This window comes from Astatotilapia calliptera, chromosome 7, assembly GCF_900246225.1.
Source record: "Astatotilapia calliptera chromosome 7, fAstCal1.2, whole genome shotgun sequence".
Classification (NCBI taxonomy): domain Eukaryota; kingdom Metazoa; phylum Chordata; class Actinopteri; order Cichliformes; family Cichlidae; genus Astatotilapia; species Astatotilapia calliptera.
This window is the reverse complement of record NC_039308.1, coordinates 7327519-7343934: the sequence shown is the minus strand read 5'-3', so window position 1 is coordinate 7343934 and position 16416 is coordinate 7327519. Positions and strand designations below refer to the sequence as shown.

The following is a 16416-nucleotide window of genomic DNA, read 5'->3' as shown; positions in this document are numbered from 1 at the left end:
GTGCGCATGTGTGCGTGAACTATTCCCACACTGTGCAGGACAAGCTAAAGCTGCTGATCAATAGTGTGACTTATATTAGGTCTGCATGTGTGTTTAAGCATTAAAGAGGGATTCTGCTGCTTCCTCCTCACTTTATCACTCTGCTGTGCAGCCGGAACATTCTTCAAAATGGCTTTTCCTCCCTCTGTGCCGCCTTGTATACGCATGAAAGCCTCAGATAGCTGGCCTCCATGTGGAGTACAATAGAGGTGGAATCAGCGAAAGTAGAAGAAATCCATTTTTCATTTGTAAGGTGTTCAGTGAGTGCACAATGCAGTGGCTGCCATTTAAAGGACTGAAGGTAGTTTGCATTTTGCTGCATCATGCCTCGACTGGCCCCCTGAAGGAGTTTATCTAACCGCTGCAGCACCTTGTTGATGTGCAATCAAGCCTTACTTTATTTTTTTTATTATGCATCTAGTCTCTTTTTTAAAAATTTTTTTAAGCGCATCTCTTGGCTGTGCTTCCGCCATCAGCCCTGCTGGAGCTGAATTTAAATCAATATGGCCACAGGGGGAAAAGAGCATATCTTATCCATCTGCTGCACCTCATCAAGCTGCTGTTGGGTATTGCTCTGAGTTAAAATTAGACAAGAGGAGAAGCATCTGTGTGATACTGAAGGGAAAAAAGGGAGGATAATCTGGTGGTGCCACAGAGTCGTGCTCAGAGTGACTTCATATGACATCCTCAAGTGGAAGAAATCCCGGACTTCTTGCTGCTGTCCTCCTCTCTCTCCTCGCCTTCTTTCTTCTGGTGCTGTTCTAAATGGATGTGGAGAAAAACACCATCCATCTCCGACAGAGAGATCAGAGGATCACCCCATAGCACGGGCTTCAAGTCTTCATTAAACTGGGCCCCTCGCGTAAGATGAAAGACGGCCATTTGTTAAGTCAACACACTGTCAGTGGACGTAGGAAATGAGGGAGCGAGATGACAAGGCAGGGAGAATGGGAAAAGAGAAAGTCCTGAAAGGAAGAAAGGGCAGAGACAATTTGAATAGACAGATGTGTGGAAGTGAAAAGAACAGAGAGAAAGAACGATCATGAATCAAATGTGAGCGGTGAAATGTCAGCCTGCTTTTCAAGGTTACATCCCCTCGGCTTTGTCATTTCTGAGAATTCATACTGTCTCCATGCATGACTTTACCCATCACCTGCAGTTCAGTGCCATTTCAGCACCCGTGGCATGAAACCTTATGCCTGTGCTGTGATAATCCACATGCATACTGGTGGAAGGACATATTTGCAACAGCACATCTTGTGCTCCTACCTTGCACGTTGCCCTTTCTTTTCTCCTCATAGGTTATAGGCAAATGAGTGTTTGCACTCTCCATAGGTCTTTCACATGAAAGAGTCAGCAACTGTCAACATACATCAATTCAGTTGGTAGAATATGCGTGTAAAGATGGACTCAATCCATATATATTTATGGCATGGTGAGAGGGCCTACGGTGTAGCGCTCTCTTTCCGTCTCTATCTGAGCTCCTATCACTTTCCCCGGCACTCATCCACGTCTGCAGCCACGTGTGTTGGAGCTTGCTGATGGTACAGCGGTGTGTATGACTGATGAATTATTAACAACGCCGTCAGCTGGATGCACGCATTGCCTAACCTCACACGCACTCAGAATTTAGCATGCATCATCAAATGCATTAGACGTCCCATTTTAGAGCTGCTCGAAATAGAAAAGAGGCGGCAATTTTTATTATTTTTTTCAATCTGGGTTTCATTTACGTGGTTGTGTAACCTAAATTAAAATTTTCTTCCCCCCCCCCCCACGCTTTAATTTTTTTCACTCCTGCGCGCTAAACGCTTTTTCTTAATTTGAATACAAAGATTGTGTCCAGGCCTCGGAGGCTTTTCAGACTGCTTTTGCTGCCGCCTCTTTTTATGTTCTGTCTCTTTATGCCAAAACCCACTTCAAAGGTGCTGTTAATCTTTTTTTATTTATTTATTTTTCAACTTTTCATTATGCCAGCTCTGGTGTTTGGAGACTGATAAAAAAAAAAAAAGGTTCAGGGAGGGATGTCCATTCAATTACTTTTATCTGAAATAGAAGCAACACCTATCTGGAAATGTTTCTTTAGTATTCAGGAGACCATGTCGTGTCAGCTGGTAGAACTCTGAGCGCTGTTCACCCACATCAGGTTGTTCAGTGCTGCAGCTAGCGTGAAAAGCTCAGGGTGACAACGGACTCAAAATGTTTTATGAATTGAAAAGTGAGTTGAAGTCTTTCATCTATCAGTCCAGTCAAACAAAGGCAGTCCCATCGCTGGCGTTCATGGTGTTTACTGACATATCTATTCACACAGAGGTTAAATCTGAAAAGGAAAAACATAATAAACACACTTTAACATTTAAGCTGCAGTAGCCCAGCTTGTGAAACAGAAGGTTTTAAACGGATAAAAAAAAGTATAGAAACACACAAACCCAGTGAATAGACTGTATCAATAATAGAGTTGAAGCTGCAGCATTATGCTTCTGCTTTAATCACAGGAAATGGCTACACCAGGCATGTGATAGGTGTGTATGTGCCACAGAGATCAACTCCAGCTGGTACTGCTATTGGGCTTATTACATGATGAGCAGTCTATAAAAAAAAAAACAACCCAAAAAAAACCCCAAACTCATGGATCAAAGCTTAAGGTTACATTCTCGGAGCAGCAGTATTGAGTGGGAATTCAAAATTTAAAATTAGAACCCCATGCACAGGGAGTTTTTGGATCCTGTGCAAGGCTCAGAAACTGAAGGCAAACGACAACAAGGAAAAATTAAAAATTTTTGCTGTCATAGCCAGAGCCCTACATAGAACATGCGCAGCAAGTCTATCCAAGTGTTAGAATTTGCAAATAGTTGGCAAACGTTTACAAAGTAAAATTCTATATGTGTCACTTAAGTAGCTCTTATCAGTAAAAGAAGGAGCCTTAACTTTAATTTCTGTGGCATGCCATAAAAACTGCACGTATGGTATTGCCTGTCAAATCCAGCGAGCTTTTCTAAAGTGTGGTGACTTCTCACCAAATTAAACTTTAAGCTTTTGCTTCTGCTGTAAGTGTGTTACCCAACATTATGGCTTCAATTACCGCTCAATCCAGAGTGCTTATATCAGGATAAAAGGTGTTGTGCACTGAACAATGCAACAATGGGCAACTGATGTCACAAAACAGTAGGCAAAGACAATAAAAAGTGCAGATGTATTTATGTTTTTGCTATGGCAACAGGCAGAAAAGACATCTGCCACCACACAGCTGAAACTGTTATGAACATTAGTTGTATGCATGCTTCAGCTGGCTATTGGCTCTATTTGTTTGCTTGTTGAAATGCATCAGTATAACATATATAATTAAACTGAAAACTAGCTTACCAATAATGTAAATGGGAAAACTCTGATGTTCAATTCTGCAAGAAATCCTGCCTCGCACTTTTGATTCTTCAGTTATTCTTTTGGTGTCAACTGCTCTTTTCATTCATGCTAGATCTGCACATTCTGTGGCTGATATATTGTTATATATTGTTAATTTTTTGTGAGTTTTAAAGTAAACTGACTTCCAATATTTCCCTCTCATCAGCGTCTGCCATGTACAGCATATCAGAAACGGTTGCATTGTCTTTTTTGATGTCTTTGCATGTGCTCTACAGTCGATGTTTGTTTTCATGTCTCAAGTTGCTTTTGGTCCATCAATCCAAAAACTCCTGACTGGATTGTGCTAAAAGCTGGATTAGCTTTGACTGTGCAAATTCAAACATTATGTGTTGTCCTTTCCCCCCCAACAGCCTGTCCAGGGCTTCGACTATGCCAAGAAGCACATGGGTCGAACTGGCGATGAGGCAGTCTCTGTTACCAAGGAGACGCTGGTTTTGGGGCTGCCTGTGCGAGACGCTCCATTGTCGCTGTCACTGGATAAGAAGGTGCACCAGGATGGGACTGCCAATAAGAGGCCTCCGTCTGCTGACATACACAAAGGAGGGTAAGAAAGTTACTGACTCATCTGCTTTAATGTACTGGGAAAACTGACCTTATATAAATGATTTGGATGTTAGCATTATTGTGCTTTATCATTGCATCTGTTTTTTTAGTTTGTTTTTTTTTTAAATCATGAAGACAAGTAGCACAAAAATCTTTATTTTGGTGTGATCATTTAGTCAGGTGTTACCTACCAAACCGAAACAGAGACATGCACAGACATATGCTACAATTTGGATAAAACATTAATTATATATCATTATTTTTTTTATGTGGACTGAACTCAAGTTCTAATGGCAAAATCTCAAGTATTAAATGAAAAATGTTCACCCAAATAGACCTCACAGACTTCATTTGTGTTATTTTTGATATATTATTAATTTAAAAAACATATTTGGTGAGGTTTAGACAATAAAATTGATTTGATTAGGGTTAGGTATTGATCATGGTTTGGGTTTAAATGTCTGCTGGCTGGTTGCCAGGGCGACTCGTCCCCACAGAAGAATCTGGAAAACATAAACACACATGAAACTTCAAAAGTCCTGTTGACTCAAATTTACATAAAGAAGTTTTAAGAATACAATTTTTGTCACATAATATTGTGTTACCCATTCAGCTGATATGCATCTACTAGGTATGAATTAGGCTTGATCAGCTGTGATGCAGAGAGGGTAACACACCCTCAGCTGTATTGTCTGTTTTAAAACATTGTTTTATGTCCAACAATAGCAGCAGTTGGCTCAGAGAAATTTGAGCTTGACGGTTTGCTTTTGGGTGTTTAAGCAAAGCATGTCGTTAACACAAAAGTGTAGTCTGACCCTTTCACGGACCAAAACCCAGTAGAGGAGGTGTCTTATGTCACACTGCTGCCATCATTGTGCATAATTCATTATAGATGTGGATGTAAAGGAAAGCTCTCCCTTGTTCATACATCACTATACGCTGTGATTGAACACAGGTACAGTGCTGAGATAGCGAGCTGATCCGACATGCTGTTCCCAGCTGGAAGTCTTGTGAAGGGGAAGAACAAAGTTCTCGAGCATCTGTTTCAGTCAGTGAACAAGGCGGTGACAAAACCAGAGCTTTTCAGCAAGTCCAGACATCAGTGCTTGTTTGTGCATCACAGTTAAGCCAGAGAGAAGCCCAGAGTAAGCAGTGCACAGTCTGACAGATTGACATGATTTTAAGATAAGTCCAATGTTAACGAAAGGCTGTTTGTAGACAAAAGAAGGGAAGCTGCTTCTGTTTGCAGCCAAAACAACGGATGGAGTGATGTACTAGGCTGAAGTTGAGAGCGCTGAGTCTAATAGTGGTGTTAGGTGTGTTGCTATACAAATACAGATGATCCCATTTAAGTGTGAATAAATAATTGCTCCAGTAATTTTCAACTGTTAACAGCTTAACACCTATCTGACACATGATGTGACACAAAAGATTTGTGTAAATTAACAGGAAATACATTTAAACGACTGTGCCTTTCATCTACTGATGAGCAAGATCTACTGTAAACAGCGTGGGACGGGGTATCACTGGCAACGACGAGCATTACCTGTTTAAATGACTCATTATGGGGCTGCTGGACCTGTGAAAAAACTAATTGGCCAGTAGACACACCGGTGTGTCTCAAAGTCAGAAATTAATAAACGAGTTTAAAATAAAAAATACAGATAATCCACAAAATCAATATCTCTCTCATTATACTTTATATGTAAGAATATACATAACATGTGTTTAGGAAAGGTGGAGGGCCAGACACCCCTCCCCCTGATTATTTCAAGCATCAGACGTTTCATTTCCTGCATTCTTGTCAAATGTTACGCACCATTTTGTACCTTTTCTATGTCAGTTTATGGGGAAATGTGAACATATAATGCAATATAACCCAATAAGGCACTCTAGGATTCCATATGGCTTTCAATATAAAATATTCTCAGCTTCTCGTATTTAAAATCATCCCTGCTGAGTCAAAAAAACAAACAGGCTTCATCTTAGTATTTTTTTTCAAAGCTCAAATGTGTTTCAAAGAGATTTTTGATTATCTACAAATTTAAAATGTTGTGCATAGTTATAACTTGTTACACAAATCAGTGTTTTATGATGATTTTTAGGAGTTTCTACATGTTACTGAGTCTGAAAACTAGAAAGTTTTCATTTGTCTTTGATTTGTCTGGTTATCAGTTTGCTGTCAAGCTCATGGCATCAAAGGGGAATCTGCTGCCTGAGATTTCACCACTGTGTTTGTTTGAGGCGCAAAGATAATTAAGTTTCCTACAAGTACTGAGTGGTGGTATGAATTCATAATTCCTTCAGATATTTCATTAGTAAAAAAAAACAAAACTATCTATCGACACAGACATTCATAAACGCACTTTTTTCTACAGTTTTTCTATCTAACATTCACATGATGCACACACTAGGAGCAATCTGGGGTTCAGTGTATTCCCAAGGATACTTTGGGACTGTTTCCAGCCTGGGATCGGATCGCCAACCGTACAGGTGGTGGGGGTGGAGGTGTCTTACGCACAGCTAGTCTCACTGAAACATACGAATATCATATACATTTCTTTATAGATATCAGAGATGGCTTCGCAGCAGAGGCGAACAATTTTAATTTTTTTATAGTTACTGAGGCTCTTTTTGTGTTGGGATTGGTGTCTACACTGGAGAGAGTACAAACCCAAAGTCATCTGTTTAAGTAACATTTAAATAACATTTTTTGGATGAATAATTTCATTGTCGTTTTAGTGAGCAGAGAGACCGTGTCCTCTCATTAGCAAAAATGGCCAGTACTGGATTTTATACAAACTCTACACTAATGAATGTCACGTCTCTTCTCATATTTTTAAATACGCTGATGACATGAGTCCGATGGCTTCCTGCTGCACTAATGTGGGTTCATTAGGTCGTTCACAGATAATTATCTGCAACTAAATGTCTCCAAAAATACTACTAATATTAAAAAAATAGAATCCGTGCAAGCTTAAGCGCATTTCCTCCAGTCTTCTACACACTGGGGGGTGTATTGCTTAAAGCGTAGTGTCAGGTTTGAAAGATTTGGATCATGTTTCGGCATGTGGCATGAATCATAGACTGATTTCAAAAGTTGGGGAGCAATAAAGTAAAAAAAAAAATGCATCTGTACCCAGTGAAATCAGGAGGAAGTTCACTGTTGATTAAAAAGTTTGTCTCAGAAACTGCAGCTGAAGCCTGTCACTATGATCCACGTCTGTAAAAAAACATGGAAGAAACATTGCAAAAGCATAAGGCCTCAGTCACACAGGCCTAGAGACCAGTTAGTGACCTCCTCACACCTTCTCACAGGTCAGCTCACTGCCCAGCGAAATGATTTGCAAGTTGGGTTCTGCACCAAAAAGCTCCCCGTGAGATCCCTTGCAAATTGCTACAGTCGCCTGTAGTTTGCATGAAAGCTGCAGACTTTTTAGCCTTTTTACTCTTCAAGCTGTAGATAAAACATGAAAAAAGTTCACACAAAATGGAAACGGATAGCATGCGCCTTCACAGTAAAAGTTCTATCTTACCACTTCAAACAATACATTTCAAAAGGTGAAACTTTGTCTTTGAAGGTAAGCGGTAGAAATTGCCAGTTTTGATCGCACTTTTCACAACTACTTGTTGAGTATTTTTTCTGACATTCACCGTTTTCCATATAAACTATGGGGAACAACAGCAACCTGCTAGCATTTGCAAGCATGCTTTTGCTGCATCAACATATCTATACCTCCCCAACCAGTCTGGAAATACACACTATTAATTAGAGATCAGAAATTTGCCATTAGCTCACTGACTGGTCTCCACACCCTAAAAAATGTTTTGAGTGCATGCCTGTTTGACTAACATATGACAGCAGAGGACAAACGTGACCATACAAACACAAAGAATATAATTAAAAACTGGAGAATATGCAAGCTACAGCAATAATCGGATAGAAAAATCACATCAGGACACAAGATAAAACAAAGCAGCCAGAAGAAACCTATCAAAGTCAAACAGGAAACAAACAAAAACCATGTTTAACATGAAGGCGACAAGACTCACAGTAAACATGCCACACAGAAAGCAGACAGACGAGACAGAAGGAACACGGGAAGCGCTGGGCAGACAAAAAGTCAACACCACTAGAATAACAATGAAAACAAGAACCAAAACTCAAAGACGTCACCAAAACCATCACAAGCAAGCCGGAACGAGCCCGTTTTGAAAAGTTGGGCACTATTTTGGATTAAAGCTCTGAAGCTTGGCTCTAGTAAAATGTTATTTCTACATTTTTTTTAAAAGTTGAGCGAAATACTGTGTATTAGATTTATGGTGATTTTGGAAATGGGAGCTCATGGGAAGAGACAAACTGATCAGACACAATCTGCTCTCAGTGAAAAACTAATGAAATCCATGTAATGACCCAAACACACGGCTAAACAGATGGTCATTTGTCTCCACAGCCACTGGGCTACTACTGAGGATTAGACATTTGAGTGTTTGATTGTATTTCTGTGATTTCAAATCAGAATGAATAATGTTAGAAAATGAAAGTTGCATCTATCTGCTGCTAATCTTCATGTTTTATGCAGCTTGTCTTTATTTGGTAATAAATGAAGTCTCTTCCCCATATATTTTCTCTTTTTTTGTTTCTAATCTTCCTTGTTATTGTCCCTGCTTTTCACGCATGAGCGATGAATGTGATTTGCAAACATCTGCCGGAATCCTGCCATTTAAACACATTTCCCAAAATGTACCAAAAGGTCTTATTCCCGGTAGATTTCACTAGACTTATGACATAATCTGTTCTATGCATAAACACTGAAAAGATTTAGAACAAAATATGAAAACTGTTCTTTTTGTAAACGTTTCCATCCCCAAACATTTCTCTACTACGAGCGACACCCACACCCGCGCCCACAGTCAATTGCGACAGCTTTCCCTTGAGGAAGTTCGGGAGTCATAAATGAGATGCATCATGCCTCCTCTCACATTAATGCAAATGCAGAAATGCACATAAGACAGAGCCTCACATTTATACACCGCTAGATGAAAATGAATGGAGGTGGGATTAGTTGTGCTTTGCCTCTCAAGGATGATAAACACATGTATATTTATAACCCTGGCTGTAGCCAAGCGAGAGGCAGCCGTTCTGTGTGACGGTGATGACAGTGTAAAGGACTGGAAGCGCTGGCATAGTTTGATAATCAGCTTTACCAACCGGCACACACATTCTCAAAGAAGGTAACACTATTCACATTATTCTACCACCTGGGTACATACATATCTCACTGTCGAACCGATGCAATGTGGGGTGCAATGGATTTCAAACCCAAACAACAACCAAGAATGCATTTATTGTTGTGCTTTGTGGTCTGTGTGCAGGCAGAACCAGGTGCTGTGCTTTATCATAAAGGAAAAGTTTCCGACTTGCATTAGATGAAAAGTTGCACGATTGTCATTTTCAAATGACTTTGCATTGCTAAGCAGTATACATGTTATTGAAATCACTTTGCACTGCGTTCCAGTTTGGGCTTTTTATTTTGTGCGTGCATTTCAAATTCATTGACGCTGCCCTCGGCCCTAACTGGTTGTGGTATCACAAGTGGGTAGATTTGGGTAGATGATGTTGTTCCCACCCATCACAAAACAGCAGATTGACTACCATCTATGGATGCCTATCTGTCAATCTTTTAAAATAATTAAGAATTTTTGTTAAATACTAAACAGGCCATGTCAGAGGTTTTTTTTTTTCTTGGCTCTGTATGATGTCTGAGAGTAAATAATAGTATTTGTCTTGTATTTGAATTCAACAGTTCCTTTAATATTATTGTTTGCTGTATATTATAGTTATTTGTGCTAATGAGCAGTGGAACAGGTGCCACATGTTTGTGTTTTAAGAATATATATTTTACTCCTGCAGCTTTGTAATATAACCGTTTGTCTTCAACAGTGACTAAATTGCTGTCAGCTTTTTGTGTGTGATTGCGTCATTGTCTTGACACGAGTAGAGTGATGTGATCATTTTCTGCTTCATTTCAAAATGGTTCTTTGTTTAAACCATAAAAAATTGAAACAATGTGAGAAACAACGGCGGTGATTATTTTACCCGCTGAACATGCTCTGGTGTGAGGAAGGAGGAAGACGCAGTCTGCATGCTAACCATGGGGCAACACTGTAGGATGGGTTCACAGGGGCAGCATTTATTCTGCTCACTTCAGCCTCCAGAGAGCTGCAGTTTGTGAGGCACAAAGAGCGGCACGGAGATGAACGCTAGTCTCCAGTAGTGTGATTATTGATTCAGCTGCTCCTCCCTCTGGCCTTCACAGATTTATGTGGAACACACACTGTATTTCTCCTTCCATCCCAGCGGCTCTTTGCCTGATTCCACATGACTTTTACTTTGACTTGGCCAGTCACCGGACACAGCACTGGCTGCATTGTGTGTGTGTGTGTGTGTGTGTGTGTGTGTGTGTGTGTGTGTGTGTTCACAGTGTTAGCCTCGCCTGTGGTTCTGTAATGTCGGCTCCGGCTGATTTGTGCATCTCACACCACCTGTAGACCGGCCTGTCACGTTGTGTAGCTGCTGTGTCTTACATGCCTCAAGGCTGTGCGCATGTGTGTTTGTGTACCCTGCACGTGTGTGTGCGTATGTGTGTGCTCGGTATATAGATTGAACTGACTAAGTGCTATTTTTGAATTCGTACATGTTTATGCACGAGATTTTTTCACACACACACACTGGACATAAAGGACATAAAAGTGTTTAATACACTGACTTGATGTTACCTTTTGGGGACAAAAGCAAGTCACTATAATGTAGATCACTATTTGGTTTAAGGTTATGATAAAGCCTGGAGGTTGCTGCTATAACAGGAAATAAATGTCATCAATATAATTTCCTCTGAAGTAAAGGGAAATGACTCTTTGAGTGGGAAATATATGCATGCTGGGCTGTTTTCCATCAAGGTCCCTGGCCGGAAGCCAGGCTATCCCAAAAAATCAGCATGCCATTGTTCTGCTTGTCCTTCACATTTGCACTGCATTTCTTCATTTCACGTTTTTTTTTTTTTTACAAGGTGCATTCAGCACAAGTCTAATCACCATCTCTAAAAGCACAAACACCGTATGACACAGTACAACAGTAAAAGGTGATGTAATTTGTCTAGTTAGCTGCTAACATCACATAGGTCAAGCTACTGTAACTGCTGATTATCAGGTGTGGAAGCTGGCATGAAAATGCCAGGAGTCAGGAGTGTTATTAGTTTAGGTGCACAAGATAAGATAAGAAATAAATCATTTATCATTTAAAAAAAATGCTATGACATTAATTTGACTCTAAATGATCAGGCTTGTATATCTATAATGTTATCTTATTTGCTGATGTGATGTCATATGCCATCAGTCATCCTTTCACTTAATGGCTTATCCGGGCAGCACAGTGGGTTCGAATCCGCCAGCAGGCCGGAGCCTTTCTGTGTGGAATTCATGTCTTCTCCTGGTGTCACATTCCAAAGACATGCATGTTAGGTTCATTAGTTCTTAGTTATCTGTAGATGTGAATGGTTGTCTGTGACAGTCTGGTGTTCTGCCCAGGGAGTATCCTGTAGCTCCAGTCCCCTTTGACCCTGTCAGGAGGGACAATATGAAGCACAAAGAAAAAGTTGGGGACTCAAACTTTTATGACTGACAATTATATAATTTGGTGATGACAAGTGATTAGCTCAAGATGAGACAAAAGTTGAGTCAGTGGTGTTGACAATTGGCAGGTAGCACGATGTGTGACAATGCTAATCTTCACCTTTCAGATCAAGTTGCTGCTGCAGATTTGAATGTTTTAGACATCTCTGTCTTTGTGACTAATGATGTCACTTATAGTTAAACAATGCCACTTGAAAAGTAGCTTAGATTTTACAAAGTTTGTTCACCTTCAGTTCCCGTAGACTATACAGTCCTTACAGCCAAGCTTTTACCTTTTTTCTCTCTTTTTTTGGCATTTCCAGGACAAATTAAATTGCATATAAACTTCCAAATCTGCTGGTTTACCTACACGATTGTCATAAAATGCGCACACTCACATACAAACACCACACCACATGTTTTTGGCTTGTGAAGCACTTTTGGGTTTTTTTCTTTTTTGTAATGAGCCATTAACATTTTTTTAAATAGTGTGTTGGCAGTAATAACTGTGAGATGATGCCCTGTTTGTGTACACACTCACAACCCTCTTCGCCCCTCCCTTTTCCTCTCTCCCTTCGCCTCCTTTCTGTTGCCATGGCTACTACAGGAGGTTGCCAAGTGATGAGGATGGCTCGGTGTCGAGTAACGGCTCCGGGAAGCTGAACACCAGCAAGAGCTCCTCGGCCCGGAGGACTGCGACTGGCAGCAGCAGCAAGAACGGCAAAGAGGAGCTACACAAGAGGGGTGCCAACGGTGAGGAGGAGGAAGGAAAGAGAGATGAGGAGGGAGGGGGTTAAGAAGGTAGACAAAGAATGAGATGATTCCAGTGAAGGAGGAAGAAGGGAAGGTATTAGGAGAAGGACACATACAAAGACAGATGGATGGATAGATGGAAAAAAATCTGCCTCTCCTTATGTTTGTGCCCATCAGAAAGTCTTTCATTGCTAATAAACAAGTGCAGATCACCAAAAAACTGACCACCCCCCGCCCCTCCACACACACACTCATGCTATGATGTTTTTACCCAAGGATAATTATTGTGAGCTAATGAAGCGCAAACACACTCATGCTTACAATGAGTCAGCCTGCTACAGCATCATGTAACTATCAGGGACGACACATGTACTCATCAGATATTGTCACATGTCCGCTCATATGCAAACTGGGATATTAGATCAGTTAGAAGACACATGAAGCATTCACGTGTTGCTATTTAGGCTGTTTTCAATCGGCTTACCTCATTCCAAATGCTGCATGGAGATAAAAGCGAGTACATATTCCTTAAGCATTGCATCAACTTACTTTGGAGCAGAACCACAGAGAAAGACAAGGAAGTGGGAGGAAACAGTTCTGACAGCGTAGTGTCACCTTAGGTGTTATTCAAATCCATACAACCCACTGCATATGTTCTATGCTGTAGGAAAGTTACTTGTTAATCCTTGATGCCTGTCCTCTCCATCATTTTAAATGAGCTTTTAGATATTGCACTCACACAGAGTGCAATATTAAAAACACACACACACACACACAAAGGGTATGACTACTTAAATGCCAAGTTATAATTGAATTACTATTAAAATGAGAAGGTTACTTGTAATCAAGAGTCACATTTCTTTTTTTTTTTGTTAAAGAAGGGACCTGATGTAGTCTAAAATCTGCGATGACATGCTGTAGCTTAGTTTATTGATGTTTTATCGACACTTCTTGGTTATAAGGACATCTTTATTTCCATGTTGTTTTCTACCTTTTTATGCCGATTCTGATATTTTTCACACTACTACATCAATTAGACAGACGGTTGATGACTAATTATGAAGAATGCATTATTAATTTAAAAGCATTTGTTAAAAAAGGTCATAAAAAGAGGAGACTGGTCCATGATGATGACAAACACGTACTTCACATTATTAAGTTCACTTTAAGCAGCTTGAGGCAACTGTTGTTGTGGTTTGGTGCTTCATAAGAAAAATTGAATTGAACTGAATTGAATTCAAGAAAAAAATTAAGCAACTTTAAAGTTGATATAAAAGTAAAACAACACAAAACAAAATTAGCATAGGTGTGCTTGTGTTGGGAGTAAGCATGGTATATGTGAGCAAAACTATACACAAAGCCCATGTTAATCTGTGGGAGCTGTGCTAAATCTGTCATATACACACATTTACATTTGGGTACATCTATGAAAAATGAATCCAGCCACTACGATGTCCTCCAATAGCTATTTCACTTCCCCTTCCCCTTTTCGGACCAGGAAGCTACTAACATTTTTCTTTATAATCACTCTTTGGCTAAATCTATCCAGACTCTTGAGTCAGTGTCAGTTAGGACTCAAGTCAAATCTAGAAATGACAAAAACTGAGGCTTCATAAAAAAATGAGCTTACCACCTTCTGTGGTCTTCTCGTCATTGCCTGAGGCTACAATAGCTGGTTCTAGCATGATGGCGCAACTTCAAGTGAACTCCTGTTATGAGTAATGGTGGTGCCAAGTTTAAACAGAACATGTGAAATGAAAAAAGACAATGTCTGTTTTCTACTGCATCATCTTTGAGCCTTTTGAAATGTTCTCCATCATTAATTCAACAAAGTAGCTGGCAGGTACTGTGTCATTTTAAAGAAGAAGGTTCTTGTTTACAGCCATATGACAATCTCCGCTGCTGAAGTAAATGACAGTTCTCCTAATAAAGCTTAAAAAAGCATGTTAGCAGGTTGTGACAATAAAAAATGTTGTAGTTTTCCATAGATAGGCTCACTTCTGGTAATTTGGACCACTCCACTGCAATGGACTTCTCAACTGTGTTTGCCCCTTTAGTCCCTTTTTAGCATTTTAATGGAATTATCTATTTTAGTAGTCTGCTACTTACTATTAATTAATAAATATATATGTGCTGTAGCATATTGCTAATGGATGCATCTTGATGAAGCTAAATAGCCTTGTATGGTTTAGGACTTCACCCGTCCATCCAACTAGTTTCACTTATGGTCCAAAAACTTCAACATGGGACAAGCAAGGCAAATGTTGAAGTTTCCAAATGCAGTGTAAACATTGCACGGCAGACTTGATGATGTTTCCATGAACATGCTTTTCCGCATCTTTTTACTAAGCTGCTGCAAACACACTCAGTCGGCTGCAACTTTCCAGCTCAAAGCCCGACTGCGTCAACAACAACAACAACACGACCCTCAGGACCCAGTGCAGATTTTCAAGCCAACGAGGCATGGTTGCAGATGCCTTGCAGGTGCGTCCATCGCTCCTGCAGCGGCATTGCAGACCACGCCCCGCCACATACAGATTTCATAACTAATGGTTGCCATCTTGGTGGTCAGTCCATCTTTTATATACAGTCTGTGGGTTGAACCTGCTAAGCTAATTTAGAGGTCCAAAGATGCAAGCATGAATGCTTTTGTCAGCCCTTGCAATATTTGGCAACCTGTAAACCTAAAACATATTTATAAAATATTATATAAATTACATAGTTTGCAGAATGTGATAAAATGATAACATTATTCGCTGTCTGCACAGATTCCTCACTAGCGTTAAATTAGCAGACATCACAGGATTAAAAACAAACATTTTGTCAGACATGAGATAATAGACTGTGCCTTTTGATCTACATCACCTGTAATCAGTAGTGGCAGTGAATGCACTGCATCTTTGAACTGTTCAACAGATTATCAGCCCAGTTTTTTTTCCAGCTCTGCAGTTTCAGAATTGATTGCCTAAACATTGCTCTGATCACTGGTAACACTGCCACGTTGCTGCTGTTCAGTGGCATTCTGGGACACTGTGATTTTCAGATCTCTTTTGCATCAGCAAACTAATGTTCACAGCAATTTAAGTGATTAATAGTGTTTATGCGAGCGAATGAATGCTTACCCAGAAGAGACAAGAAGATGAGTAATTGTTTCATTTTCTCACTAGAGATTGCAGAGAGCTGGAGATGGACAGGAATAGAGTTTTCAGAAAAAAAGGGAGAGAATAATGCCGGTATGCTACAGAAATGATAAAAACACCTGCTTGCTGCAGTGGGTCACACATCTTCAGGAAGTTTTACAGGTGTCAAAGCATTGGCTAAAGAGAATTTTGTACTACACCCGTAATTTTACTTGCGAGAGTCAGCGAAAGTGAAATGAAAATGCAAACACTCAAGAACTACATCTCAGACTCCACAGACCTCAGTTAGCATGTTAAAAGTTAAAGTTCCTTGCAAAAAAACTAGAAAAAGACTGAACAAGTGTGGCTCGTTTCGAAGCATTATCAGGAAAAGCATCTTCTTTCTCAACAGAACAACACAGCTTAGAATTGCAAAGTTGATTTTGAACAAACCACAAGACTTCTGGAGCAATGTCCTTTGTACAGATGGGATACAAAGTGGAGATGTTTGGCCATAATGCACAGTGCCACAGTTTGAGAAACATAACAGCATTCCAGCACAAATGCCTCATAGCTACTGTTGAGCACAGTGGTGGAGGGGTGATGATTTGGGCCTGTTGAGGTGTAGTTGAGTCCACTGTGAACTCCTCTGTATACTCAAGATAAAGCTTAGTCCAGATTGCGTCGCGTAACAAAACAATGACCCCAAGTGCAGCAGCAAATCTGCAACAGAATGGCCAAAAAAGAAAACAATTGAGGTGTTCCAGTGTTTCAGTCAAGAGAGCTGTGATGAACAAATACATGCAAACTTCAATAAACTGAAGCAATGTTGTAAAGAAGTGTGAGCCAAAATGAATCTGTCAGATGT

The 16416-nt window shown here is 40.1% G+C and overlaps 1 protein-coding gene across 3 annotated transcripts in view; it reads left to right on the top strand.

Annotated features, from left to right (window-relative positions):
- Positions 1–16416, top strand: part of kiaa1549la (KIAA1549-like a) — a 113625-nt gene that overhangs the window by 75336 nt on the left and 21873 nt on the right. For all 3 annotated transcript variants that reach the window (XM_026172779.1, XM_026172778.1, XM_026172777.1), the window contains 2 exons: positions 3813–4006; positions 12284–12429. In XM_026172779.1, coding sequence (XP_026028564.1) covers positions 3813–4006; positions 12284–12429 — 340 coding nt within the window. The remainder of the gene's footprint in view (positions 1–3812; positions 4007–12283; positions 12430–16416) is intronic.